The 27,875-nt window shown below is 32.9% G+C and overlaps 2 protein-coding genes across 4 annotated transcripts in view; one reads left to right on the top strand and one right to left on the bottom strand.

The window, feature by feature from the left end:
- The window catches only part of LOC118190041 (armadillo-like helical domain-containing protein 3), a 168,445-nt gene extending 154,217 nt beyond the window's left edge, over positions 1-14,228 (top strand). For 2 of the 3 annotated variants that reach the window (XM_035360729.2, XM_035360730.2), the window contains exons 25-26: positions 8,554-8,670; positions 10,466-14,228. In XM_035360729.2, coding sequence (XP_035216620.1) covers positions 8,554-8,670; positions 10,466-10,558 — 210 coding nt within the window. In that variant the 3' untranslated portion in view covers positions 10,559-14,228. Of the gene's footprint in view, positions 1-8,540; positions 8,671-10,465 lie in introns of all 3 variants that reach the window. The other variant, XR_004758349.2, reaches the window with a different exon arrangement.
- Positions 14,229-20,058: 5,830 nt separating this feature from the next.
- The window catches only part of LOC118190039 (trifunctional enzyme subunit alpha, mitochondrial-like), a 270,015-nt gene continuing 262,198 nt past the window's right edge, over positions 20,059-27,875 (bottom strand). The window contains exons 2-5 of the mRNA XM_085809499.1: positions 23,579-23,712; positions 20,868-21,057; positions 20,614-20,725; positions 20,059-20,194 (exon numbers count right to left, since the gene is read on the bottom strand). Coding sequence (XP_085665625.1) covers positions 20,059-20,194; positions 20,614-20,725; positions 20,868-21,057; positions 23,579-23,605 — 465 coding nt within the window. The 5' untranslated portion in view covers positions 23,606-23,712. The remainder of the gene's footprint in view (positions 20,195-20,613; positions 20,726-20,867; positions 21,058-23,578; positions 23,713-27,875) is intronic.

The following is a 27,875-nucleotide window of genomic DNA, read 5'->3' as shown; positions in this document are numbered from 1 at the left end:
TTTTAATTTTGATTACATTTTAAAACTACTAACCATATTTACTTGCACATTTTCCTTCTTTTTAACTAATTTTATGCATGAAAACCAAGAGAGGAAAATTGTGCGAATAATTTCTGAACGACGTGGGTTACAGCAAAAATATAACAAATATAACTTATTCATAGATTAACAACTGATAACTATCACAGTATTATTTATTTAAAAGAAGCCCACATTTCAAGAACAATACGTAGTAATATTAGCATAAGAGTGTCTAATAAGATATCTTCATTTCTACTTCCCTATATCTTGATTGGTTTCGGTTTGGTTTGATTATGGCAAAGGGCTGTCTGCCTTCGTGGATGCATTTCTAAGAGAACTGGCTGATATCCACATTACACATGAGAAAACCACAAAAGTGCCCTAAAGCCAGCCTGTTCATCTCAAATCCAGTTCGAATTACCAATGTTCAGCAACTTTACCACTCACTCACTGGTGAGCTTTCTATATCTTGAATCTCACCTAATTTATATGATGCTACTCCCTAGGGCCTGTAGTTTGCAAGTCATTGCTGTTGTCATCTGTCATCGGGTTTATCACCAGCAGATGACACAGTCAGAAATTCCAACAGAATTAATTGGTTTGAAACCTAGGGTGTCTCAGTGGACAACAATAAGAGTAGACAAGATTCAAGATACAGAAAGCATGTCTTATTAGTTATAGGTAATATTACTATTATTATGCAAACTTATTTGGATGTGGATGCCTTTTAAATAAATAATATTGTATTAGTTAAAAGTAGTTTTTTCATGAGAACATTTCATTCTTATAGTAACCACATGCTTTGAAATTAAAATTTTCTTGTAATTTTCCCCTCTTTAAATTCCATGCAATAAAATTAGTCAAAAATGGAAAAGCAAGTGTAAATAGTGATCTTTCAAATGTTTTAATTAATTTAATACATCTATTGCCACATCGAATATGAGATAGGTTGTCATGTTAAGTATTATTGTGAACAGCTTGCACAAGCTATTGAAAAAAAGCAAAATATTTAAGGCAAGTAAAATTTTGCCAGTTCCTTTAAATGCCATACGTTTCTCAGACTTTCAGAATTATTTTGATTAATTACTCAAGTATCAAAATTTGATTACAATCTTATTTTATGTTTGTTTACAAGAGTGTTAAATAAATGGAATATTGAAAGATTATGGTTTGGTTTGGTGTATGTGATTACAACAAAGCTTCGGAGGCTGTCTGCCAATGAAAGTGATGCCTTTATGGAGGTCTTTCTAAGGAAAATTGCCTCGTATACATATTACAGGTATGCAAAAAACAAAAACGCACATGCAGCCAGCCCATTTGCGGGATTCGAACCTCGGACCGAACTACCAGTGTTCAGTGACTTTACCGCTAGGCCACTGGTGGGCTGAAAGATTGTCTTTCAGTAGTACAGTAGAACTGATTGTAATGAAAATTTAGTTAGGGTTGTTATTAACAGGATTAACATTAATTTATTATAAAATGCTAAAGGTGACTAAATAGGTAACATGGAGTGCTGGTAATTCATTCCAGGTTCTGTACCAGGCATGACAAACTGCAACCTTTAAGCCACATGCCACCTATTGGCTTCTTAAGCATAACTGCCTTGCAACAACAGTAGTTTTATTTTTTTAAATTGCATTTTGAAGCGAAAAATTGTATAACAACACTCTTGTTTATTAATCAATAATTTAGTTTCTTAAATGACATTATGTGTGTAATAAATTTATAATTTTGAACTGTCTGCTGTTTATGAGCAGTTAATGCTGATGAGACAGCACAAAAGTTATTTCAGACTGTAATGGATTCTTGTAAAAAAATTTTGCTTATGAAGTAAAATTTTCTACTTGTACTTGATCAGCAGATTTATCACAATCTTCCCATATACAGATAGATGTGCATTAGCTTTGAAAATGAGTTGCCCATCCCAAAGCAAGTTATTTTGCTTCATTGTCCTGCACAGTCTTGGCAAACACTCAGAATAATATGCTCCTTCACACTTTTCCCACATGGAACTGTTATTTTTAGTGATGAATCTTTAGTAATCCTAGGCAGAAATGATCATTTATTTTACTTATTATTGTGTATATCAAAATTCTTAAGATTGCAGAAAAGTTGGACATTTCCATTCGCTTGACAGTGATTTCAATCTAAATCTGGAATTCACTTTTCACCAATAGTGATTATTTGATACAGAAAACTTTCACTATGAATCTGTGTGAAACCCATTAGGCATAAGCCTATCTTTTCTGCAAAACTTTTGTCAAAACACCGTATGTTGATATTGGTGAAATTACTGTAGCTTGTGTTATTTTCTGTCATGTTGCTTGATGATCATCTTTTGTTGGCTGCCACTACTATCACTTCCTTTTCTTGTTAATGTATTTAATCTTCTGTCCCTGACACCTTGTCCACAGTAGAATGTATCCCAACAGTAGACTACTACTATCCACTGCCTCATCACCACAAACATCATATTATGCAGTGTTAAATTTTGTTGTAGTTTTGCCATGTACACTTTCAGTTTTGAAGTATGATCTTGAATTTTCCATAATCCTTTCTAAAAAAAAAAAAAAAAAACATATGCTTGTAACCTTCAATTTAAACATAAGTCATTTCAAGAGGTCTTACTTTAAAGAACTCAAGTTAATATTTTATTTCACTTCAGACCTTCAACTACAAATAATACAGATGTTGAGTAGGTTGTAAATATGCTGCTAGAAATTAATACTTGACTTCTTAGCGAGAATGCTAAGTGCTTCTATCAAAACTGATTGGGAGATTTTTGGTGGAGACATAAAATCTGGAACGCGAACATTTCAATTTCAAACAGGCTGATATCGAAACATATCTCATAGCTTATGAATAATACGCTGGCAGAGAAAATTAAAAGAATAACTATAACATAACTATAACAAGGTCTTTTATGTTGATTCCTTTAAGTGTAGTCCAGTGAAAGTTTGTGATTTGTTGGTAGTTCAAGGGCAGTGTCATCATGGAATCCCCCTTTGCCACATAGAAATATACAAATTGTTTTGTCTGTTCTTTCAGCATTTGTGAATTCTCATTTCAAACACTTAATAAATAACTGGATAAAAGTTTGGCAGGTGGAAGGTAGAGCTTATCATTCAGAAGGCACTTGCTGAATTGTGAGAAATGGTGTACAATAGGAAGAATGGAAGCAGGACAGACACAGACATAGGTCTGTAAAGACCTACAAGCAGCCAGAAGCCACACATTAAGAATCTTGAAATGGTTTAAAGATATTGGTGATGTATGCAGACAGCAGTCTCTCAGTACTGTAAATTTGGCAGCGAGTGCTGAAAGAAGTAAACAACTGACATTAGCCCAGATTGCAAGGGAGTTCATTGAAGTTTCAGAAATTTGACTCTAGATATATCACAAATGACAGGCTGCATAAAAGAGGGCTGTATGCAAAGAAAGACATTATTTGTATGCAGTCATTTGGGCTGCAAACTGCAGCAGTTGCAATTGTGGAGAGATCATTCTAACTGAAGTACCACAGACTGGAGGTGAGTTCTTTTTATTGAAGTCTTTGCTTGGAGAGTGATTCAAAATGTGCTATTATCTGAAGGGAGCAAAATGAATATAATGTGCCTTGTTTGAAAATATCCATGAAAGTTATCAACGGTGTATAAAGAGCCTATGGCTGGACTTTAACATCACTCACTCATTGAGTGAGCATTATTTTAAATGGCCTCACTAGCCTATGCAGTTTTACCAATGGAATTATAAATGCTGAAGTATTGAGAGATGAGGCTGTTGATCCTTATGCTAGGTGTTTTATAATGCAGTTACTGATAATTTCCTCTTAATTGATAATAATGCTCATCCCCATCACTTTGCACCAGTGACCGATTACCTTGATGGCGAATGGATCCAGCAGATAGCGGCCTGCATTTTCTTCAGATTTAAAAATGTGGGATGCACAAAGACACCGATATGCATCACTGAAACCCCAGGAGCTTTAAGGAACCATTCATCATGAATACACTTTGTTACCATATGAACTCAAGATCTAATTAATACATAGCTGTAAAGCTTGTGTTTAGATCAGAGGTAACCACACGCCATACTAATTCATTATATTTATCTCTGAAATGTTCTTATTTCAACTTTTCACTATCCATTTTATTAAACGTTTCTTATGCTCATATTTAAATTTATTTTTTGCAGAAATAAGAGTTTCTGCATTTTGAGTATATGTCAGTAATGACAAATAAAGATCTTGTGCGTGTTCCATATTTTTAGCTGCAAAAAATCATTTAAGTTTCATGAGTTTTTATAAGTGTTCTTTTAATTTTTCTGCCAGTTTATGTCAGAGGAAACAAAATGGAAATACAGAAAAAAATTAATACATGTACAAAAAGCGCAATTCTTCATTCTGCAATTAATATGTAACATTTGAAAATTTTCAGGTATTTAATTATCCTAAGTATCCTTCCTCTTGCATTGCCCACATTTTGAAGTTTCTTGGGATCATTAGATATTAGTGCGGGAAGATTGTTTCTGTACATGCTTTGAAGTAGAGTGGATTTCAAATTAATATAGAATATGTAACATTAATATTTGTAACATTGTCATCTAACCTACTACAACACAGATGTGTAAAGTATTTTATATTCGATGTTCTGTAATATATTTGAAAAGGTCCATGATTAGTAAAAGCCGGATTATGATATCCGACTGAAGTATTTGCTGGTAAAATACAGATTTGAATCATCTGATTCATATTTTGCCAGTGGAGTCTGTACTAATTTTGATTGACCATTGTATCTATTCTTCCATTTAGTTACATATAGCTCTCAAAATTTTGATTTTATTGTTCTAAAAATAATTTTCATGATGAAATTGATATTGAGGGCATAAATTTGATTCTGATTTCATCATATGAACATTTTGTTTTAATCTGAAAGAAGTTCTCATTTGTGTTGCACAGCGGTTTCAAATTCAATAATATATTCCTACAATATATACAGTACAATACAATACAATAATTCTTAAATAAAAAGAGGAGAAATAAGAATTACTAATTTATATGTAATAACATTAATTACATGAACATGTGGAATTTTTATTAATTTACTTCAGACATTTCTTTGTGTTTGGAGTCTGTTTCGCTACTTTTAAAACAATATAAATATAGCTTTTAGAAAATTTTCGTGTAGCTCTTGAAATTTTCTGAATTCTAAAATGGGGCTGTTACTTTCATGAAGTTTGGCTGCCCATGTTCTATACCTAGTGACTTAACTGGCTGAGTGTATGCTTTTCCCTGTATTTGCCCCATGTGTGCCAGTTTCTCTTGTAAAGTCCTCTACAAAGAGATCATTTCCTTTGTGTGACTAGCCTTAGAGTGGTTTTGCTTAAGTAATTCACTAGCCTGTCTTATACAAGCTTCTAATATAACAGATTACTTAATTTTAATATCTGATCACCTTAAATGTTAAAAATCTTAAGAAAAAATAATCAGCATATTATAGTAAATTTGTTTGGCTGTACATTTTCGAAGGTTAAATTGAACCTTCCTCCTCTGCTTAAAAGTGAAATTGAAGAAAAATAAATATGCTTATGTAAGAACAATAAAGAGAAAATTCAAGGAGTTCTACCTAAATATTAGAAAGCAAGTCGCTGGCACCACTAATTGACTGAAAAGTAAAGGAAAAGCAGCTATGAAACTAATTCTTTTCAAAAAAGGAAGGTTAGAATTGGGATCATTAACCAGAACTGAATTTATTTCTTGAACAGAGTATGTGCTGTTTTTATGGCTGTTCATTTTGTGACATGTTGCTCTTAACACTTTTCTGGGCACAGTCGAATGTCATTATATTTTCCTGCTGTTTAATGAACCAGAAAACTGAGAGGATTTAATTTATTAGTTTCATACTGCTTAACACTGTATTTGCTATGTGAGGAAATATTATTTTTTTTTAATAAAGTTTAGGTTTCATTAGGTTAAAATACCATGAGTGGTGCAAAGGAAATGCAGTTTATGTTTGGTAGCAGTTGCTGAAAACAATATAATTATTGAACTGAATTAAAGACCTAGAATGTAATGGTTTTCTTTTATTTACAGGGTTCGTAGCAGTCCTTACAAGTGCTTATAAGTCCTTATATTTGAAAATAAAATATAATGGCCCTTATAGGTGCTTACTTTTTTTCTTTAAAGCCCTTATTTTTTTGTTTTTAGTGCTTATTTTTTGCTTTTAGTGCTTTTTTTAATGAACACGCATATTTCCCCCCGTACCAAAGCCGAAACTAAATAAACAACTTTTCTTCCTTGTATGGAATGTCAGATGGTGAATCATACTCCCAGAAATAGCTTTTCCCCCTTTTCCTGCATTAACGTAACCTATGGTGTGCGCAAGTGTACAGACAGGTGCACGTCGTTCTATTGGTCAAAGAATTGCAAAAACCGTACAAAATTCCGGTACATTCGGTATTCTTTTCCTCCCACCCAAATACTACACACGTTTGAATTTCTATCAAGATTTTAATAATTTACATTCTCGTTCCGTGTGGTCAGTTCATATTCGTGTTTATTATGTTCGTTATGCTTATATTATGAGCATATGTCTGAATATTTATAATAATATAGTTGCAGTAGCTGCTGAAGTGTAGATAAACTTCCAAAAATGGGTTTATTTTTACACAGATTAGCTTTCTAAGGAATAATATTCGGAATGGCTTAAATAAAAGGAAAGTAATCGAATATTCAGAATAATTTCTTTTTTTTTTTTTTTCCCCAATACATTATAAAGTACGGAGGTTGGGAGGTTCTCCCCTTTCTCCGCAAAATCGCTAATTATTGAAGCAGCTTCTTTTTTTTTTTTTTTTTTTTTTTTTTTTTTTTTTTGTCTTTTTTTGTCAATGTCCAATCTGGACTGAATAGGACTAAAAGTTTTGCGGTCTACCCAACCCAAGCGAAGAATGATTCTATTCCGGAAATTTGATGGTCTGTTCAAAATTAGAATCGAAAACACCCCAGATTAGTAAATCTCTTTCTTTTCCTTTATTTAGTTCTTTATTCTCCGAATACCAGCAGCTGTTGATTGCGATTCCGATTATGTAATATCACGTATGGAAGAATTACGCCGCGCGTATTGCGCAATAACGTTTGCGGTATTTTGTAAAGATAATTAATTTTGATGTTCAGTCTGAGATTTATTTATGAACACTTAAAAGAGTTTTGCTGCTCTTTCTAAGCGGAATATTTCTCAGTTCCGTTTGTCTATTTTTATATTATGCACATATCGAAATGTCAAAATCATTTATTTAGCCGAGAAATCTAAAGAACGGCTACAATCTCCAGCTCCCTCCTCTTTTTCCAGTTACGCTTGATTATATGGAATATTCGGCAATTTCCGAGTATGCGGGTTAGTTAAGCTTTTACTATTAAAGGATGACGGCATGAAGCAATTTTCCGTCTCCTGATTTCAGAAATGTTCTTCTTTTTTACTTAAATTACTTTACTTGGAATGTATGTTAAGGGAAAACTGTTATGCAATGAAAATTTAGAAAATGTTCAGAATTTTGATTTAAGTTAAATTATTTATATATTAATATGAGTGGGAAAATAAATTGTATTTATTATTAGGTGCCAAGCGAGTACAATTAATGTGGCTTATTATTATTTATTTTCTATATTTTGCACTGAAATTTCATCATTAAATCTTGTAATATACTTTAGTTCTGCATAGTTTTTTTTTTCTCTCATTGTAAACTAATTCTGTAAATTGAACTGTCATTTAAAATTTAAAAAAAAAAGTTAATTGTTTTCCATGGTTGAGGTAATGCTCATTCTCTTAATAATATTGCATTGCTCATATTTTAAATTGCAAGTCTAATTTTTCTTTTAAGATTATGCAGTTGTGTATAATGTAATTAGACAGGTGCTTATTTTTTTTCTTAAAATGTGCTTGAAAAGTGCTTATAGGTGCTTATTTTTTTAACTAAAATGTGGCTATGAACCCTGTATTTATTTGGATAGCACCAACATGCACAAGGGTATATAGCAAGGGTAGGGATGCCTGCGTGGAGGCCTTTGCAAGGTACCTTGACTCATATCCATGCATATGGAGAAAACCACAAAAACTCATGAGCATTCATCAGAGGGACCATTTGGACATTGATGGGCTAGTTTAATACCATTAGGGGATATAAAAATAGGAGAAAAAATGATAATAAAATGCATGTTGAAATTTTAAATGCAAAATTTTCATATTACTTGCTGTATATATATGTATTTTTAATTTTCATTCTGAGCCTTTTGGGTCACCATTTTCAGTCTAAATCTAACCTTTTGAATTTTAACATATAGGTTGAATATTTTTGTAAAGTTTTCCAAAGTGTATTGTTCTTTTTAATTGAGAATATGTCATAGTTGTAATTTTTTCATAAACTTCACTGCTGCACTACATTGTGCTGTGTCCAATCAACTGGAAAATTGCTATCATGAGAGATTATTTGGTCTTGAATTGTTGCTATAAATTTTATGTGATCAGTTTTTCTCCTTAGGTGTTGGATGTTGTGAGGAGTAATTATGACACATTGACTTTGAAGTTATATGACAATCTTGATCAGTATGAAAGGTACACTGAAAAACCTATAGAAACTGCATTTTTTACACCTCTGGTAAGTGTTGCACTTAATTGCTTGCATAAGTTTATTTCATATGTATCTTTAGAATGCAAACTGTAAACATTGTTGTAAAACAGAGTTGTATGTTTGAGTTTCCAGTAGTGTTTTAAGAAAATGATATAGTTTAATGCTAAAAGCCATAGACACATTGTCATTTATAACCACAAATTCTTATGTCTAAAATTGATTTAACTGCTTAATTTCAGAGTTTTTACATCCAATTAAAGTGTATGCTTTTATTTTGCAAGAATGAACTTAACCCTTTAACTGTCAAGTTATTTTGATGATTTGGGTACACAAATTGTCAAATTTTTTTATTGGAAAAACCAAATGTAGCCGAAATAAACATCTGCCGATATATATTCGGGTATGACAATACGATGCACTCAAAAAAAAAAAAATTACCCTGAGAAATACTCGGGCGTGACATTTTCGAACACCAGTGCTGTGCCCGAGATAATCTCGGGCATGACAGTTGAAAGGTTAAGGGTTGGTATAGCACATTCGAATAAATATGTCTTGTATAGGAAGGCATGCAAACAAGTGATTCATTGAGGCACAACTACAAAAATTAAGCCATAAAAGGAAGCATAAGTTGTTAACTTTTGCCACCATCAATAAATTCTTCTATATAGCAATGCAGGAATTAATTTCTGAAAATTGAATCCAACAACAGTAATAGTGCATGCTTGGACAGAGGAATTGCTTTTACTGTTGCAGGTAGATGCTGCTGCTAGTCAATATTATGCATGTATGAGAACATGCCATTTGCAACTGTGCTGTAACCCATGATGAAAGACTTTACAAATATTGAATCCACGGCTGCAAACAGTAATGGGAGAGAAGCACTGTGGATGTATCAGGAATGCTTTTCCGATGGACAAATGTTGGATTACAAAATATGAATTTGAGCTGTTATACTGCCAATTTTGTGAAACTGGTTCCTTTGACATCAGCAGGTGAGAAACAGTAAAGTATTTTCAGTGTACACTGTTGTCATATAAGGGCATCTCAAATCCATATGCATTAAAGAACAATTCAATGAGAATGTGTGGGTGGGCATTGTGAATGACTTCCTGATTATTTTGTATATACTACCAATATGACTCGGTGGCAGCTATTATTTTACTTTTCTTGAAGAGATTTTACCTGAATTGAATTAAGATGTTCTGACTACCTTTGTTAATTTATTGTGATTTTAGTATGGTAGAACACTAGCCCATCTCAGCACTGATGTGTGCCAGTTTTGTATGCCTTTTTTGGTGTGCAGTGGATTGGCTATGGTGGATCAAGCAATTGACCACCTTGAATGCCTGATCTGTTAAGCTTCAAGTGCTTCATATGAAAAATTTTGAGGGATCCTATTTATGAGAGTCCTGTTGAACTCTGTAGAGGATCTCATCACTTAAATATCCATTGCAGCTGGACACTTTCTAGAAATATCTGACATCTTTGAAACTATATGCCAATCACACTATCAATGCTGCCAGGCACATATAACTGTTGCTGGATACTATAAACTCTGCTGTAGAGAAGCACTTCTCATCAGTGTTGTAAGTTAACAATTTGTTTTAATTTCTTGTCTTATTGCTAGTGTTTTTGCCTCAATGCATCACTTGCACGATACATTCATGCATAAAATATGTAGGTTGTAGTGCACTGTACTACCCTTAAAAGTATCCCCCGTGAATTCTTAATATTCTTGTATTTAATAATGTAATATGCATTCTTTGTTTAACCATATGTGCTCGCTTTTTGCAAGATGTAATTCTTTCTTTTATTTTTCTAGGTCCGTAGTGTCATTTCTGAATTTAGAAAATCTTCAAGTCTAAAATCACTTAAGTTGCAAAATGTTTTAAAGGAATTTTCTTCTATTGTTTAAGTTTTAATTGGTAAAAAATTTTAAAAGTGAAAGAAATACTATATTAGTATTCCTTCATACTTTGAAGTATATTAAGTGTTCATTTTTATGTATAAGGATGTTTTAAGAATATTTTCATTATGTTTGCATAACTGGAAAAGAGTTCAAAATATGTTTTCCCCTTGTTATCAGACTTTCCCATTAAATAATATAATTTTATTTTTATAATGTAGTCTTTACATTTAATGTAAAATTCTACTTGTTTATATTGTTCAGCCCATGAAAGAGATTATTTGGCAGCCAGTATGTGCAATTTTTAATTTATCTTAAGTCCTTCAAGCAACTTTGCCACTTTTATTGTGTCATGAAAACATTTTCTACTAAGTATGCAATGATCTAGAAACCGTTAAGTAAGTTCTACAAATAAATGTGAGAAATGCTTTAAAAGTACAACATTTTACAAGTCGGTCTAAAAAGTATTGATACTGAGAGGTTTAATTGGTTTATATTTCCTCTCAGAGTCCCATAACTCTACATAATGTGTCTCTCAAGACTTTCACAACTCATAACTCTGCAAGCAAAAGTAAGATAATCATTTCCCAAATTAGGTAAGGGGAAAAAAGTGTGATTCGACCTAGATTTAAAACTTATTGGATATAAATCAATGCAAATCTTGATGTTATCAAAAGAGATAAAGTGAAAAATGTTTTAGCAGTTCAAATATACTTCAGATAACAAAACATTTATTCAAAATTAATATTTTCATTACTGAAATGTCAGTTTCCATTTCTTAGGCTGACAAAGCATGTACGAAAATTTGGCAATAATATCAATAATGTGTCACTTGTATTGTGTTCTACCTTATCCATCTTATAGCAGAAAAACCTTAATAGTCTAAAAATTAGAGGTCTGTATGCATTTTATCATGGTCTGTATGCATTAAGAATATGTATGCATTTTCTTCTCTACAAAGTGTTAAATTTATGTCATAGGTTAATGATATAGAGCAGGGGTTCTCAACCTTTTTTACCCTTTCAACACTGCTAGACCATCGCCCTCCTTGCTAAAATTCAAAAAATAAATATATATATTTATCTAGATTTAGATAATTTTTTAACGTGTTTTATAAACTAAACAACAAAAAGTATAGAAAATGTTGACAAATAGCAAAACTTGAATAAGAGTAGTATTTTATTTTCATAAATTTGTGTCATAGGTTAATGATATAGAGCAGGGGTTCTCAACCTTTTTTACCCTTTCAACACTGCTAGACCACCCCCCTCCTTTCTAAAACTCAAAAAATAAATATGTATATTTATCTAGATTTAGATAATTTTTTAACATGTTTTATAAACTAAACAACAAAAAGTGTAGGAAATGTTGACAAATAGCAAAACTTGAATAAGAGTAGTTTTTTATTTTCATAAATTAAAACTAAATACTTAACAGATAAATAAAAGTCTGACATCATTGAAACTATAAAAATTCCCCTCTTGTTCAAAATCCCTGGCATAGATTTTTTTTTTTTTTTTTTTTTTTTTTTTAATGTTCAGTATATTACTGAAACTGTTACCCCCAAAATCATTCCTGTAACTTTTATCAAGTTTATTGCATATTATAATGATAAAGCAACATACCTTGAGGGTATTTCAATTTGTGCTTAATTATGAAGCTTTCCAGTACACTGCTGTTTTGGGAAATCTCATATATTCACATGCATAGTCTTAAGCATATAAATATATGTTCTCGGATAAAATAAATGTATTGAATGTTTCCTTACCATTACATAGCTGCCAAGTCTACTATTTATGAATATCGCAAAGGAAAGAAAATTATTTTTACTAAACAAATACTATGATTTTGTTTAAATCGCTTAATAATGAATTACAATGTTATGAATTTCTCTCCACTTGTCTGAGTTTAAAGCAATAATATCTTAAAAAATCATTGTTTTGGAAAAATTTCCAAAGTTACTTTTTTAACCAAAAGACTTGTTACTTAGAATCTTCTATACATACAATATGAAGATGAGTCAGTCTTTGGCTAAGAATGTTCTGTGAAAACAACCCTTCTGCTATGCTGATAATTTTTATGTGCCCTGCAATTAATCCAAACACAGCCCTATCAAAAATATAACAATTTAAATTCAGTTTTATATTAAATATTGAATCAGAATTGCATTCTTCACAATTGTTTCTTTAGACTTCAAATTTTTATAATAAGACGTTTTTTGTTCAAGTTACGTTAAGTAATATCTAGAAGATGGCTCAACAAAACTTCAATTGCGAGCTACCAATAAGTTATTGCAGTATTTTTGGTAGTTCACATAACATTTTCCTTTTAAGCTAATATTAAAAACCAATTTTTTTAAGTTCAAATCATAATTTGTGAGACACAGGATGCTGTGGCAATAAATTGCTTTAAAATTGAAACTATTCTACTGTATCAGAATATATCTGAAACTGAACTCAAAAACTATTGTTTCATAGAAAATTTATCAGGAACAGATTTCAAAGTGGCTTGTCTCTAAGATTACCACATAAATAGCAGGATTTGTTTGAATTTTTTCCTCAATGGAAAATTTCATTTTTGATATTTTCAAACCATTATCATTATAATATAATGTGTAAATTGCTAATAAATGAGTTAAACAAACATCATATTTAAGTTGTAAGAATGCTTTAAATAAGTAGGTAGTTATCAAATAACTTCAAATTTTAGAATATTGCCTATGTTTATAGAGTTTGGTAATAATCATATCAATACATAATAGTATGATAGAAAATACTGTAATTTATGCTGTCTTGTTATGTAGAATATTTTATGCAAAGAAGTTGTAAGATAACTTCAAGCACGTAGATTTCAATTCATGAACTAGTGAGGAAGCAGGTACTATTGGAGGGGTGACTCCTGCATTGGGGGAAGGAACAGTTAGAAGTGATTTGTGGAGAGAGAGAATCATGAGAGGTTTGATGGGCACCTGAAAAGGGGGGAGGAATTTGGGGGCAAAAGAGCATGGCTACAGGAAATATGTGGGTGTGAAAAACAGAGAAAAAAAAGTCCTACACTTTCTAAACATGACTCCAGCTGATGTAATTCTAGCCATCAAACAGAATGTTATCAATAAGAAATGTCCTCCAAAGTCCAAGTTGTAAACTCAATAAAATTCGGTATGAGTGACATTTTTAATCCTTCATATTTAATTACATCCTTCCAAAATGTTCCACTTTAGTGCTTTTGGGAATGAAAAATTTACCTGCTGTTATAAATTCATCGCACTTTGTGGAGAAAAGCCTTCAACATATGAGTGGGCACTCTTCTCTCAGTTTGATCATGAGAGGGTTTTTTCCCCAGAGATAGACAGTTATGCATTCAGAAGTTAAAATCTATTTTTAAGTCAGCTTTATTATTAAAATAAAATTTTCAGTTTCACAAACAAAGTGCGGGAGCTATCTTATTTAAGAGCTCTGGTTAAATTAAGGTCTATGTCAAAAATTGAGAAGTACCAGAGACAGGCTGTGCCCACATCAGCTAAAGCTATGCCAACACTCAAGTGTGTAGTGTAATTCCCTTTAAATTCTATGAGAAACACAATATCTGCGCAAAACATGCACATCAAAGCCTGCATTGTGCTTGTGTGCCTTGCTTTGAAAAATATCATAGTTTGAATAAATTCCTACTTCATGCAGGATTTGGATTTTTTTGTTTATAATTTTTTATGTCCATATACACAAGTAAGTTTTAAATGATTATAGAAATTATTACTGATACCAACTATTATTTTTTATAGTAAAATAAACAAGTTTTAATGGAATTCAGGGCTAGAGGGGAACTCTTTGCACAGGAGGTGGGACAAGGGTGCATTGTTGTCAAAATGAATGTATTAGTGCTTTATGCATGCACAAAAAAGTTTTTTATATATTAAGCGTAGAAACATTTTGTGTTGATATCATGCTTGGCAACAGTTACAGAGTCTGCTATGCTGCAGAGCACTAACAGACGACATGTAATAGAACTTTCTGTGTGCAAAAAATCTCCTGCAATGGTGGGCCCTCAGCTGACTTGGCTTGGCCGCTACTAAGGCCAGAAGTGGTGGTCATTTTATTATGAAGGCACCATCGCCTCCTATGAAGGAGCGGACAGTTACAACCATACCATCTCCGGGACTCGAACCCGAGCCCTTTGGTATCGCAGTCAGCTCATGTGCAAAAAATAGATTTTGTGAATGATATATGCAGGCCAAGATTACATTTAATGCGTTAGAATTAAAAATGACTGATTTGATTGCCAGATAAGCCTTAAGTATATGTGCTAATTTATTTACTCAAAATTCAGTAAACTTTATGTGGGAAATAGAAATAACCATTTTCACTAGTGTATTCGTGTTTGTTTTTAAATTGTTTAATTCATGCTGTAGGTTTCTGTACAATATGTTGTTGATATGTAAAAACCACTTTGTTGAACTAGCTTACTCTGTAATTTATTTTTGCTGTTCATTTGAATTTTTACCGTATATGGTTCATACCTCATCTGCTTACGCATTTATTATTTTTTATCTTGCTTATTCAGAAAATTTATGTTAATTCGTACTTCCCACAAAAGCATTGCTCATCTTAGGCAAATAGCTCTTAACTGCTTTGCCATAATCAATTAACATTATTTCGCATTTATTTATTAATGTGCAGGGTAAATCAAAATGAATGCCCCAATTTCATAGCTATACTATGCAAAATGTGATAAATGTATTCATAAAAAATGTACATACATGGAGAGGTAATATAAGGAATATTTTAATAGTTGTGAATAGATGGCACTGAAAGTCCAATCGTCATCAGTGTTTCTGTGAAAACAAAACAGGCAGTAAAGCAGCACCATCATAAAATGGTGACACAACAGCAGAAAGCATTTTGTGCACTTCAGTTTCATGTTAGCAAGTCCATTCTCACCATTCAGTGCCAGTTCGGAGCAAATACTGACAAAATACTGACAGACGGCGCCAGATGATAAGGCAGTCCATCGTAGGTATGCAAAATTTCAAGAGACAGGCTGCATTTGTAACAGAAAATCAACAAGTCATCTTTCAGTAGGAGAAGATACAACTGAACATATTGAAGCTAGCTATGTGAGTGTCATCAAAGAGAAGATCCAATAAAAATGGCAGCAACTTTGGGATGTTTAGCTTCATAACAAGTTGAGAAGTATAAATCGTAGAATTGAGCATTGGAATTTTCCTAGAAATCATAAGAAGGAAGTTCTTTTGACTTGCCACAGAATTGGTCACACGAGAGTGACACATAACTATCTTCTGAAAGCTCAAAATGAGCCTATTTGTTTAAATTGTAATATTTGTCTTTCTGTCTGTCATATTTTAATTGAGTGTCCATGTTTTAAGTCTTTGTCAGAAATATTTTAATAGCTGTAACTTACTTCTCGACCATTTCATCGGTAGAGAGGTCACTTGTAATTAATTTTATTACTTAAATGAGACTGGCTTTTATTACCTAATCTAATCTGTTTTGAAGTTTGTGTACTGTATTTTAATGTGTGCTTTTACCACTTGTGTGCTTTTTACCATATTTTTATATGACTTCATCCTCTGGATTTGGTACATTTGTCCACCGTTTCTTATTTACTAATAAATAGTTTCGATTTCATCAAATTAGATCCTCCTACCTTGTGTTTGGCGCATAATAATTATCTTTGGTTTTGCACCTATAATCTCACTCTTACCAGCTATGTGAGAAGTTATCAAAAATCATCATTATCAAGCCGGACGAGAACAGGAAGTAGCCCAGAAAGCTGTGTGGAGAATTCTTAGATATCATTTGCAAATGAAACCATATCATTTGCAGTTGGTGTAACATCTTAACTCAAAGATCTGCCACATTATCTTTCTGTGGGACACTTCTGATGCACATGGGGAATGATAAATTTTTGTGATAAAGTTAATACTCAGTGATGAATAAACTTTTCACAGTTCCGGATTAGTAAATAAGCATAGTAATTTGGGGTACTGAACCTCCACATGTACCAGTGCAATACCAGTATGATTCCCCTAAGGTTAATGGGTTTTGTGCAATGCCCCATGAAATTATCTATGGTATGTTCTTTTTTCTGAAACCACTATGGTAGGAAAAGTTTACCTTGATATGGCCCAAATTATGGCTTCTGCCACAGCTACAAAAGGATATGTCCAGCTTTATTCTGCACCATCACATTTTACGACTGAAGTGCAGACTCAAGAACACATTACCACAATGGTGGATTGGTCGCATATCTACCGCAGACAATGCACCATGGTCTGGAGGTGAGATCTGGAGATCATGGTGCCTTCACCACCATGATCTTCAGATCTCACCGCATGCAATTTTTTCCTGTAGAGGTTTGTAAAAATCACGTGTATGTGCCTCCAGGTTTAGCAACCATGACTGATTTGAAAGCCCATATCATAGCTGCTATCACCAGCATCGAACATTTGTGAGGAGTACATTCAAGACTTGCTTATATTACCTCTGCATGTATGTACATTTTTAATGAATACATTTATTACATTTTCCTTAGCATGCGTTAAAGATGATATAAGGGAAGGAACCTGCAGAATGTTCAATTTTCATGCATTGTTTCTGTTTGAGAAATCATCATAGAAAATGTGTTATTGTCTCAGAGGATGCATATAATAGCAGAGATTACCAGGCTGTCATCAAAGCAGGCAGTTTCAGCACACAGACGATTTTACAAGGGGCGTGGTAAAGGGCAGGCTGGTCCACATAGCAAATCTCAGCCAGCTGTGGCGACGATGGTTGGAACAAGGCAATGTGGCAAGTTCGAGGGGTGCTGGTGCAGCCAGAGTGATGTGAGCACACATGGATTAACGCATCTACCGTGAAGCGGTGGTGCACTTGCAAGCCACTTCTACCTCCATTCTGCAGTACATTCAAGGCACCCTGGATGTTCCCCTATTGACCAGAACTATTTATCGTCAATTGTTGGCACTCATGGCATGTGTTAAGACTGTCATTGACCCCACATCATAGACACCAACATTTGAAATGGTGCCGGGCTCAAGCAATGGGGATGACGGAGTGGCACAGGGTGGTGGTCTCGGATAAGTCATGCTGCTGTTTCTCCAACGATAGTCGCCACGTACAAGTGTAGAATCAATGTGGAGGACCGGTCCAATCCAGCAGCAGTTGTGAACTGCCCCACCACTGCATCATGGTGCAGTTGTGTATAATTCCAGGTGACATCTAGTTCGTATTCAGGGCAAAGATAATGCAAGGTGCAAGGATACGTGAATAATGTGCTGCGGACTTTGACACTGCCCTACCTTCAGGGAGTGCTCAATGCTGTTTATCAGCAGGTAACACCTGACCACACACTGCTCGCTAGAGCCAACTTGTTCTGCAAGGCGTACAGATGCTTCCCTGACCACCATTTTCTCCTGATTTTTCACCATTTGGGATGTGCTAGGGCACCATTTGCAGACACTGCCATGTTCAGATGGTGAACTGTGGCAAATGGTTGACAGGGAATGGAGAGCCATTCCTCAGGATGCCATCTGTAGTCTCATTGACTCTATTTAGATGTGTTGCTTTGTGTATCACCGTCCAAGGTGGTCCTACAACCTACTGAGCTGGCACTGTATATTATGTATTATGCATGCTTTTTCAAATCAAATTCTTACTCTGTATTATGCATGCCTTTTCAAAATAAATTCTTACTCTGTATTATGCACGTCTTTTCAAAATAAATTCTTACTCTATTATGCATACCTTTTCAAAATAAAGATCACTTATTGCCCATTGTTGTCTTTCTCTCTCTGTTTGCCGACTTTCATCACTTTCTGACCATTCCTTCTTTGCCTTTCCAATGTTGGGTTGTGTATAACATTAATACGAGCAAGTTTCCTAGAAAAAGTCTCTCACGGAAGGCATCTGTTCTCTGAGGCAGATAGCCCTTAATTATTAATTCCAAATATAAGTAACAATTATTGCAAAAAAATTACCATGGTTATCCAAAATACTTTAACTGAATATCTTTTAATACAAGAAACAGATTTTATACATAAAGTGGAAAAATATGTGAACCACATATTACAAATTTTTAATAACTGCAAAAATACTTCACACTAATTTTTATGGTACTTTTTATAAGATGTCTTCTTTTAGTTAATCACTCTATTAATTCAAAGTTCTTGAAGTAAACCAACCATGCTATCATTTACTAGATGAGGATCCAATTGTCATAACTTTTTCGGCTTCTTTACATATTGCAGTCCCTTCTTCAGCAATAGCCGCATTTCAGAAATGTCTTTACCCATGAGTTTCAATCTGACTCTTCTATGCTGTTTCAAATTTATGCTCATTTTAATCTAGCTATACCACTTTATTTCATTCAGGACTAACATCTTATTTGTACTTTCGTGCAACCTACACTTAATGCTTCTTTTTTTAGATGTTCTTCAACATTTCATTCTTTACATGCTGCTACATGTGTTCATTTGTATCTTCCAAGGAAACTTCCTTACTTCATCTACATATTTATCTGAATTAATTAAGAGCTGCGAGTTGTAATCTTTGTGAAATACTAGTATTAAAATTTATGATTTGATAAGAGGAACTGAGTTACTTTTTTAGAAGTGAAATTCTTGTGTAGAGAGGCATTAACCTGAATATACGAATATCAGTTGACAGCAGTGTGAACACACAGTATTACAGGGGTAAGGGTCGTGAACTTTGTCAGGCTTCTTCAGAGAGTTGTTAGAAAGCTCTTTATGAACAATAGTTTGAATCTGCATAGAGCTTAAATAATCAATGGGTTTTTTTACAAACATTTTACCGCATATATAACAAGACAAAAATATTGCTCTATTATAAGATATTATATAAACATACTTCATTTGCTATTTAAACACACTATTTACACTTTTGAAAATTAGTTTGAGAGCCAAAATTTTAAAACATAGATTGTAGAAACTTAAGACAAACAATAATTTATCATTGCTCAAATTTGTTTGCATGTAATTTTAAAACAAAGAAAATAAAATTACAACTCCAAAATAATTTACCTCTTCCATCTTAATACTGCTTTCATTTTGATTTATGAAAAGAGTATTTTGCAAGGATAAATATTGCACAAATTACTTGAGAATTCCTGCATTTAAAAAATGTTTGTAAACTTTATCTCTGTAATGTGTAAGATGAGACATATATGAAACATAAATGAACTCTCTGAAGGCTCAACAAATTTCTCTGTTTAATTGTTAATAATTATCATTTAGAATGAAATTTTTTGCTAGAATCCCTGGCATGGTCTAAAAGCAATTGACAAGGAGTAAAATGAGGACCATATAATTTACTAAATTGTTCCATCCACCGAAGGAGTTTGCTCCATATGTATCAGCATATCAAAATGGTCCTCCATGGAAAGGAGGAAATCCTAGGCCAAACAACAGCCCCTATATCACCTTCCAACTAAAAGGAAAAAGAATTTTACAACTCAAGCAAGAAGTATATATGTATTTATTTTTTCATTCTTGAATAAGTTTTGGATAACAAAAGAAATATAGGATTAGCCAGGATACCTTCTTGCAAACATAAAATTGCTTCATTTACCATACGTGTTACAAGTCTCATTTGTTGCTCTTCAACTGTAGACCTATAATTAAACATACATTAATGCATTTGTGGCCAACATTATACAGAAATAATAGCAGAATATAAACACATAAAGTTAATATATTAACATAGGCAAAGCACACAAGGGCTATAATGGCAGACTAGAAAAACTAGCTCATAGTCCCAATATGTAGGAAAATCATGAAAATTTACATACAGCTAATCTGTTCACCAGGATTTTACCCCGTTTGCAACTACCATTATTAAACAAATCTGCTTGGTTGCTGGTGAGCCTTAAACACAGACTGTATTTCCAGTGAATGTCTATTATTATGGCATTCTCAAATATATGAAAGTCTAACTTTTAAAGTATTGCTTTGACCACAATGAATAAAATCATCTTTAAAATGTTGAATATTATTTTGAAACATTATAAAAGTTAGGATAAACTATACTTACGGTTTGGGAGATTTAATTTTGTATTTCTTAAGAATATCTTCTGCCTCATGATTAATTTCTCTCTCCTTTACACCTGGTGTGCAAATGTAACATCCTTTTCCAGATTTGCAACCTACATTTTTTTTTTTATACATAGAAATAAAAATTTCAGTTAATTTATTGTCTCAAAATAGGGAAAATAAAAAATATTAAAACAAAAAGACACTTGATTTTATGAATAAATTATTTTCAGGATAATATAAATAAAAGTATACCTAAGAAACCAGCTGTAACCATATCTTTTAAGATATTTAAATTTGTTTTCCCTATGAATCGTTCACCAAAGACATTTGACAAATATTCAGAAATGTGAACTGAAACATCCAAACCGACCTCATCGGCTATTCCCACTGGAAATCCGAACTCTTTTGTAAGTTTATCAAGATGTTTAGGACTGTTGCCTTCCTGTAAATTAGACACGCAAGGTTTAAAACAAGTGCTCATAAAACAACAAACATACTTGCCATAATAGTTAGAAAGAAATAATACAAATGAGCACATAAATTTGAGGTGTTGCTTGTATCATCTTTTGCCAGATTAACACAGGCTGATTTCCTTCTCACTACTGTATTTATCTAATTATTCACTTTTTGTGAAAATATATATCCTTTAACAAAATGTTCTAAAATATTTCAAACAATTCACCCCCCCTGCCCTCAAATGCAGAATTCATTCATTCTGTTGCAATATATTGAATGTCTCTTTGATTTCAGAACACACATATCTCACTTCAAATATCCCATTTAAAAATAGTTCAGTTTCTCTATTAGATAATGTTTCTGTGTGACAAGTTCATTCTTTACCCTTTACACAATGCTTAAGTAGAAACTAATATAATGTATTCTCAACCACTGTTTATTATGTCAGAGAAGTATAGTTGGTTTGTCATACTAAGTTGGCATATCTAATTTGAGGTTTTTCTTCCAAGAAATTTCATGGAGAGCATTTCCTGCCACAGACATTCTTCCTAAGGATTTTTAAAGAGGAAGTGGCTTATACAGTAATAGCATGCACAGTTTTTTTGCATATTATAAGCCACATCTACCTGACTTTTGTTAAAATTTTTTTCATTTCCAGTTTTTACATTTAAGTCTGGATTTTTTTCACATTATTAACCTACATAATTTTTCAGAGAGCAAAGGATTCTTTTGTAAAAAAATAGCATTTCTGTATGAAAACTATGTCCACCAATAAATTTACATTCAATATATATATTTTTTTCATTTAAATGAGAAAATAAGTATACATATATATTCTGTTAAGAAAATCCTCAGCTGTAAGGTTTTCCCTAAACAGAATCCCCTCTATCCTGCACATGCACAATTAGATTAATAACATTACTAGCAGTTACCAAAAAGTGCAAGGAAAGAAACTTTGGATTTATTTTTAAAATATTTCCTTTTTTTGCCATGTTTCTAAAAGAAAATCTCTGTACCTGTTATTTTTAAGAATTTATCATTATTCACAACCGATGTAAACCAGATTCTTTGTGGCATGAAATGAAAAGGAAAAAAAAAAAAAAAAGCTGATACAAGGGTTAAGCTGGAATTTAAAGTCTAAAACGTTGCATGCAAATAAATACCTTACACGTATTAGCTGAATAAACTCAAAATTTTAAAAAAGACAAATGTGTATATATATTCAAAAGGAGTAATTTATACACTGCAACACGGGTTATTAAATTAGTTTTGAAAGATACTGTCTACTGACGTCAAGCTGATCCCTCTTGATGGTTCTGAACGTGGGAAAGAAACTATCCATTTGCAAAAGAGGGCAGCCAGTTTTGCCAAGATGCATTGGTTTACTTAATGTTTAGCTATTCTTTTTTTTTTTTTTTTCTTTTAATACGGCATGGTGCACTTGCAACCAAAAATAAAAACACAACAAGCCAAAAGAAAAAAAGATTAAAATATTTCCATCAAATGATAAAGATGGAAAGTCACTATTTAAATGGGAAAGGAAATCTTAGAAACATTCTTTTCTCCTCTAAAATAGGAAACAAGAAGGTTTCTTGGTAGCTGGACTGTAAAGACACTCATTTCACAGACTTTTCTTTATAAACTAAAGATAGCTTGAGCAAATACTAAAAAATGTTGGAGCAGTTTGTCATTCTTTTAACAGAAACAAAGTTTATTACATGATGTGGAGAATTTTATGAGCAGCTAGAAAATAAAAATTAATTAACCAGTTTCAGAGTTTTAGGTGATACAATGCTGGAGTTTAAAAGAGCAATCTAAAATTGCAAGGAAACTGTCACATCACTTATATGATGAGTTCAGTAAATGCATTCAAATCTCTAGCATTATTGAAATCATGTTTGATAAAAAAATTACTATCACAGCCTAGAATTAGAAATAATAAACTTGCAAAATTATCCTATTTTGAAAGCATATTACTATGTTTTGCAACTTGGTCTATAGAATAGTTATCTTATTTTGAGAAAAATGTGCTCTGAAGAAATACTGAAGTTGTTCAACCACATAAAACAGCAAATGCTTTTTTTTTTTTTTTTTTTTTTTCAGATAAAAAAATATCAAAACAAAATTTATAGATGCAAATCTTGATTACAATATTAGAAAAATTTCAGTGTCAAGTTTCACATTTAATTTAAGCATATAACAACAATTTAATTTTAAAATTTGATGTTAGATTATGCACATACTTTATATCTTTATTTTCTGGTTATTACATGCAAGTAAAATCTTTGTTTCATAAAGAGAAATCCGAATATTTTGCTTATTTATTATTATCGTATTTTAATTAGTATTTTTTTTCCACACAATTAAACTATGAACCCCTGATTGCTTTTAAAATTTTTATTGAGCCCCAAGTAACATAAATGTTGCTAACCCTTGATTTACAAAATAACATGAAAATGACAGAAATTTATAAAAATAAATAAAAAAAAACTAATAAGAAAACAAACCCAATATCTGGCCCTGCAATGAAGCATCCTTGTTTTTCTGATGTTAAAACAATGCTAGATACATTAGGATCAGACCAGACAGTTTTCATGACTTGCTCCACTTCTGCTGTAACCTCTCGTGACAATGTATTAACCTTAAAAAAAAAAAAAAAAATGAACTACTTTTTATTTCGCAATTAATGCAAGATAATCCCAAACTTAGAAGCAAAGATTTATTATTTTCTAAACTAAATTTAAAAGCACATATAAGTAACAATAACAGATACTTACATATTATCCTGCCAACCTAAAAATGTAACCAAGCAGTATGATTTTGCATCAATTATGGACAAGCCAAAAAAACATCACAACACAATTATAGCATACGCACTTTTTTTATGTAATCCCAACTGGTTCTCGATATGTCATATTTTGTTTTTAAAAACAATGATACAAATGAAATGTTATGCTATTTTTCCCCTGAATTTTGGAAAAAAAAAGGTGGGGTTAAGGACTACAAAATCACATTCATGACCAAACTCTGGTTCATTTACAGCTAGTCGAAATAATTAACATCAGTTAAAAGAGAGAAAATAACAGCTGGATATGAAATTATTAACATCTGTTGAAAGACAGAAAAAAACAGATGGATACGCCCGACCGAAACAATCACCCGTGGAAAGTTTTTACTCACAGCGTTCTAAACAGAACTTTAAGCAAAACAGAGAGCCTAATACAGTCAAAAGTCGTTAATTTGGACACACATAATACGGAATGATCTATAATCCGGACCTCAAAGCTACAAACTTTGCTTTCTGCGCATGCGTCGCAATGACGCATGCGCATAATACGTTTACGCATGTGCGTTTAATGTATAACGGACGGTATAAGCTAAAATTATCTATTTCAGTTAATGTTGCAGATTGCGTTGTTCCTTAATCTTCGAATTGGATCCGGCTTATTATTTTTTGCAGACTGTTAGAGCAATTTTATAAAAGTAAGCTTGAACTTCCGGTTATGTCAAATAGAATTTCCGATGCTGGAGCTCCCAAAGGATCTACAAAGCGAAAGTATATTTCGATGTCCATCAAACAAAAAGTGGAATTGCTGCAAAAAATGGATAAAGGCATATCCTTTGTTTATCTAACCATTCCGAAATCTGTTTATCAATTTCACGCTGCTCTGCGGCGGGGAGGGGGGGGGGGACGCCGCGGCGCGCAATGAATTGGAAGTTGATCTGTCAGCACTACCCTTATCTTCAGGGCAGATATTTTTATTTTATTTGGCTTATAATTCCTTACTAAATGTAGTATTTCATCTCGATGTACTCCGTCTTTGATATGATTTAAATCAAATTCCTCGTCATTATAATTCGCTTCCGATAGTGAAGAAAGTGACACAGAGGTTATTGAAAACGAAAAAATTTCGATTGACAAATTAGTCGGTATTCTCGACACAATTAAGCCCCGTTCACATGCAACGCTCCTTCGCACAGCTGCCGTTAGCAAGAGGAGAAAAAGGAGACATGAAAGAGTTTCGTCTTTAGGACCCGTTCAGAAGACCACCCTCTTCCTTCCCCTTTACACCTAAGCCTCTGTGAACAATCACGTCTCCGAATTGGCAGATTTCTAATACTGTTTACACATTTTTAACGTTGTTTATTGTAGTTAATTTTGTAATCTGTACTTTCGCAACTGGTACCTGAACTTTCGTAATGGTTCCTGAAAAATATATGCTTTTTAATTATTATTATTATTATTTTATAAGCTGTTATTTAGTTCACTCTTGGTGCTTGTCGGTGATGGTCATGGATTTTTAAACTGCTCCCTGATAAGATACAGAACTCCAACTTTGTACATGCACTGCTTGTGGATGTGGTGTCACGCTTTAAATTTGAAAAAAAATCTATTCCTCTAAAAATCAAAAGTTGAAACAACTTTTTGAAAATATTAACAAATAAACTGAGAATCACAGAGTATTATAGTTTGCATGATAATACACTGTGGAGGAAAAAAAATTAACTGAAATTTTTAGCGTAATTTTTTTAAAAATATTTTGGGAGAATTTTTAAAAATCGTTCATATATTTAGACTTTTTGACTCCGTTGTGTTTTAAAATTTCATATCTAAAAATATATCGGTTACAAACTTCCGACATTTTCACAGCTTATAAAACAAACTTTTCGCATTTAAAAAAATGATAAAGGAAATTAATCGGATGATTTTTTTACTTTTTTGAAAGATATGCAATGAAGCAGAATGGGAAATATTGGTTCTTCTTGTGCATCAATTCGAAACATCGGTTTCAAAGTAATAATCTCATTATACCACACACAAGGCCCACCAGCGACCGAGCAGTAAAGTCGCTGAACACTGGTAGTTCGGTCCGAGGTTCGAATCCCGCGAACGGGCTGGCTGCATGGGTGTTTTCGTGGTTTCCCCCATGTGTAACGTGTATACGAGCCAGTTTCCCTTAGAAAGTCCTCCACGAAGGCATCCCTCCCCTTAGGCAGATAGCCCTAGTGTGCTTTGCCATAATTAAGTACATCAACATCAACATCAACATTATACCACACTATCTTTATGTCATTATTTATGCTATATAAATTGTTATTGTTGCCAGTTGTTAGTTCAGCGTGAGATTGGAGATATTTCTGAGTTAACTTTCTCTTAAGATGCGCTTTGCATTCCGTTGTGTTTAGCGTTCTTATTAGATTGAAGCATAACTACTGATTATACTTAGTGATATTCTAAACACTTGTACGAGTATTTCTGGGGAAAATTCCAGAACTTTGAAGTGTTTATGTTGATAAAATAAATTTAATTAAGCTATCATTGTATTTGAGTGCAATGGCAATCATTTACGAACTATTATCAATCTATTACAAACCCGTACGCACGCAACAATATTATAATTAATTAATGTATTAAAATTGTTTTGAACGTGTTTTACAAAACAAAAACAGGTAAAGAAAAATTCTTTTTATGAGTTTTTAATAGCATTATCAGTTGTAAATAGGCAGTTGTCAACTAAGTATGCGAGATTATCAACTAAAGACTAGTTTTTTAAAACAATTATGCCTAGCACTTCATTAATGGAAGGGTAGTTGTGTTGGAATTATTTATATGCTATATTCCTCAAGGTCGCCAATGTACTTTGATATCTCACTTCTATTCTGTCTTGTAAAGGTTTCTACTATCACGCAGTAAAGATAATTTAGTCATTCCGGGTGATATGCCAAGCTCAGAATAGTTCTGAAACAGTCCTCATACAACCACCTGAAAATACTATATCACCCATTTCTGATGAGGACTCTGGAGATGAAGAAGGGGTAATAATAAATAATCTGCCAGGTTCTTTGTGCGTGCACCTGCGTTTTTTCTTATTCAAGAGGGTTCTAATGCTGATTCGGAACCAGATGATCCTTTATTGAAACCTGAAGATGATTCTCCTGAGAATGAAATTGCATCCACATCTACTGTGCAGCAACTGACTCCATCAAAGAGGAAAAAAATCTCAAAGATTCATAAATAGAAAAAAGCTGATCTAAATACACAGCCCAGAAAGGGAAGTGTTACACACGTAACAAACGATTTCTTCACAACAGTGGAAACTCTAAAGAGGTTCTTGAATTTTTTCTTGATGACAAAGTCATTGAACTCATTGTATTGTACTCTAATCTATATGCTTCAAGTAAGGGTTATAAATCTTGACTTTACTGACTAACTCCGAATTTGAGTCCTTTTTGAAAATTATATTTTTTAGTGGCTATGTCTCGGTTCCCAGACAACGCATACTCTGGGAGCAAAAAATAGATGCACATAATATACTTGTTAGTGGTGTCATGAGACGTAACCAATTTGGAACTATATTTTCTCATCTACATGTTGCTGACAAGGCAAATTCAGATCCAACAGATAAGTTTGCCAAGTTGTGACTCTCCTAAGCAACTTGGCAAACTTATCTGTTGGATCTTCATATGTTGTAAACATGTGAAGTCGATGAATTTTTTGGAATATCTGGACAATATCATTTTGTATTTGATAACTTTTTCATCAGTATTTCACTGCTCGATCAGCTCATTTCAATGGGTCTTCAGGCAGCAGGTATAGTGCGAAAAGATCGTATTGACAAATGTCTGCTGGAATCAGATGGTGCTCTTAAAAAGAAAGAAAGAGGCAGATTTGATTATCTAACTGATGGCAATGCAATATTATTTGCAGATGACATGACAGCAGTATTGTGACAGTTGCATCATCTGGGGCTTCTTTCTTTCTTTTTTTTTAATGCATTTTTGGAACAAATGCGACCAAAGGCA

Source organism: Stegodyphus dumicola, chromosome X2 (genome assembly GCF_044657685.1).
Source record: "Stegodyphus dumicola isolate Sdum_Otavi_A_Nest chromosome X2, ASM4465768v1".
Taxonomy (NCBI): Eukaryota; Metazoa; Arthropoda; class Arachnida; order Araneae; family Eresidae; genus Stegodyphus; species Stegodyphus dumicola.
This window is presented reverse-complemented; position numbering and strand designations above follow the sequence as displayed.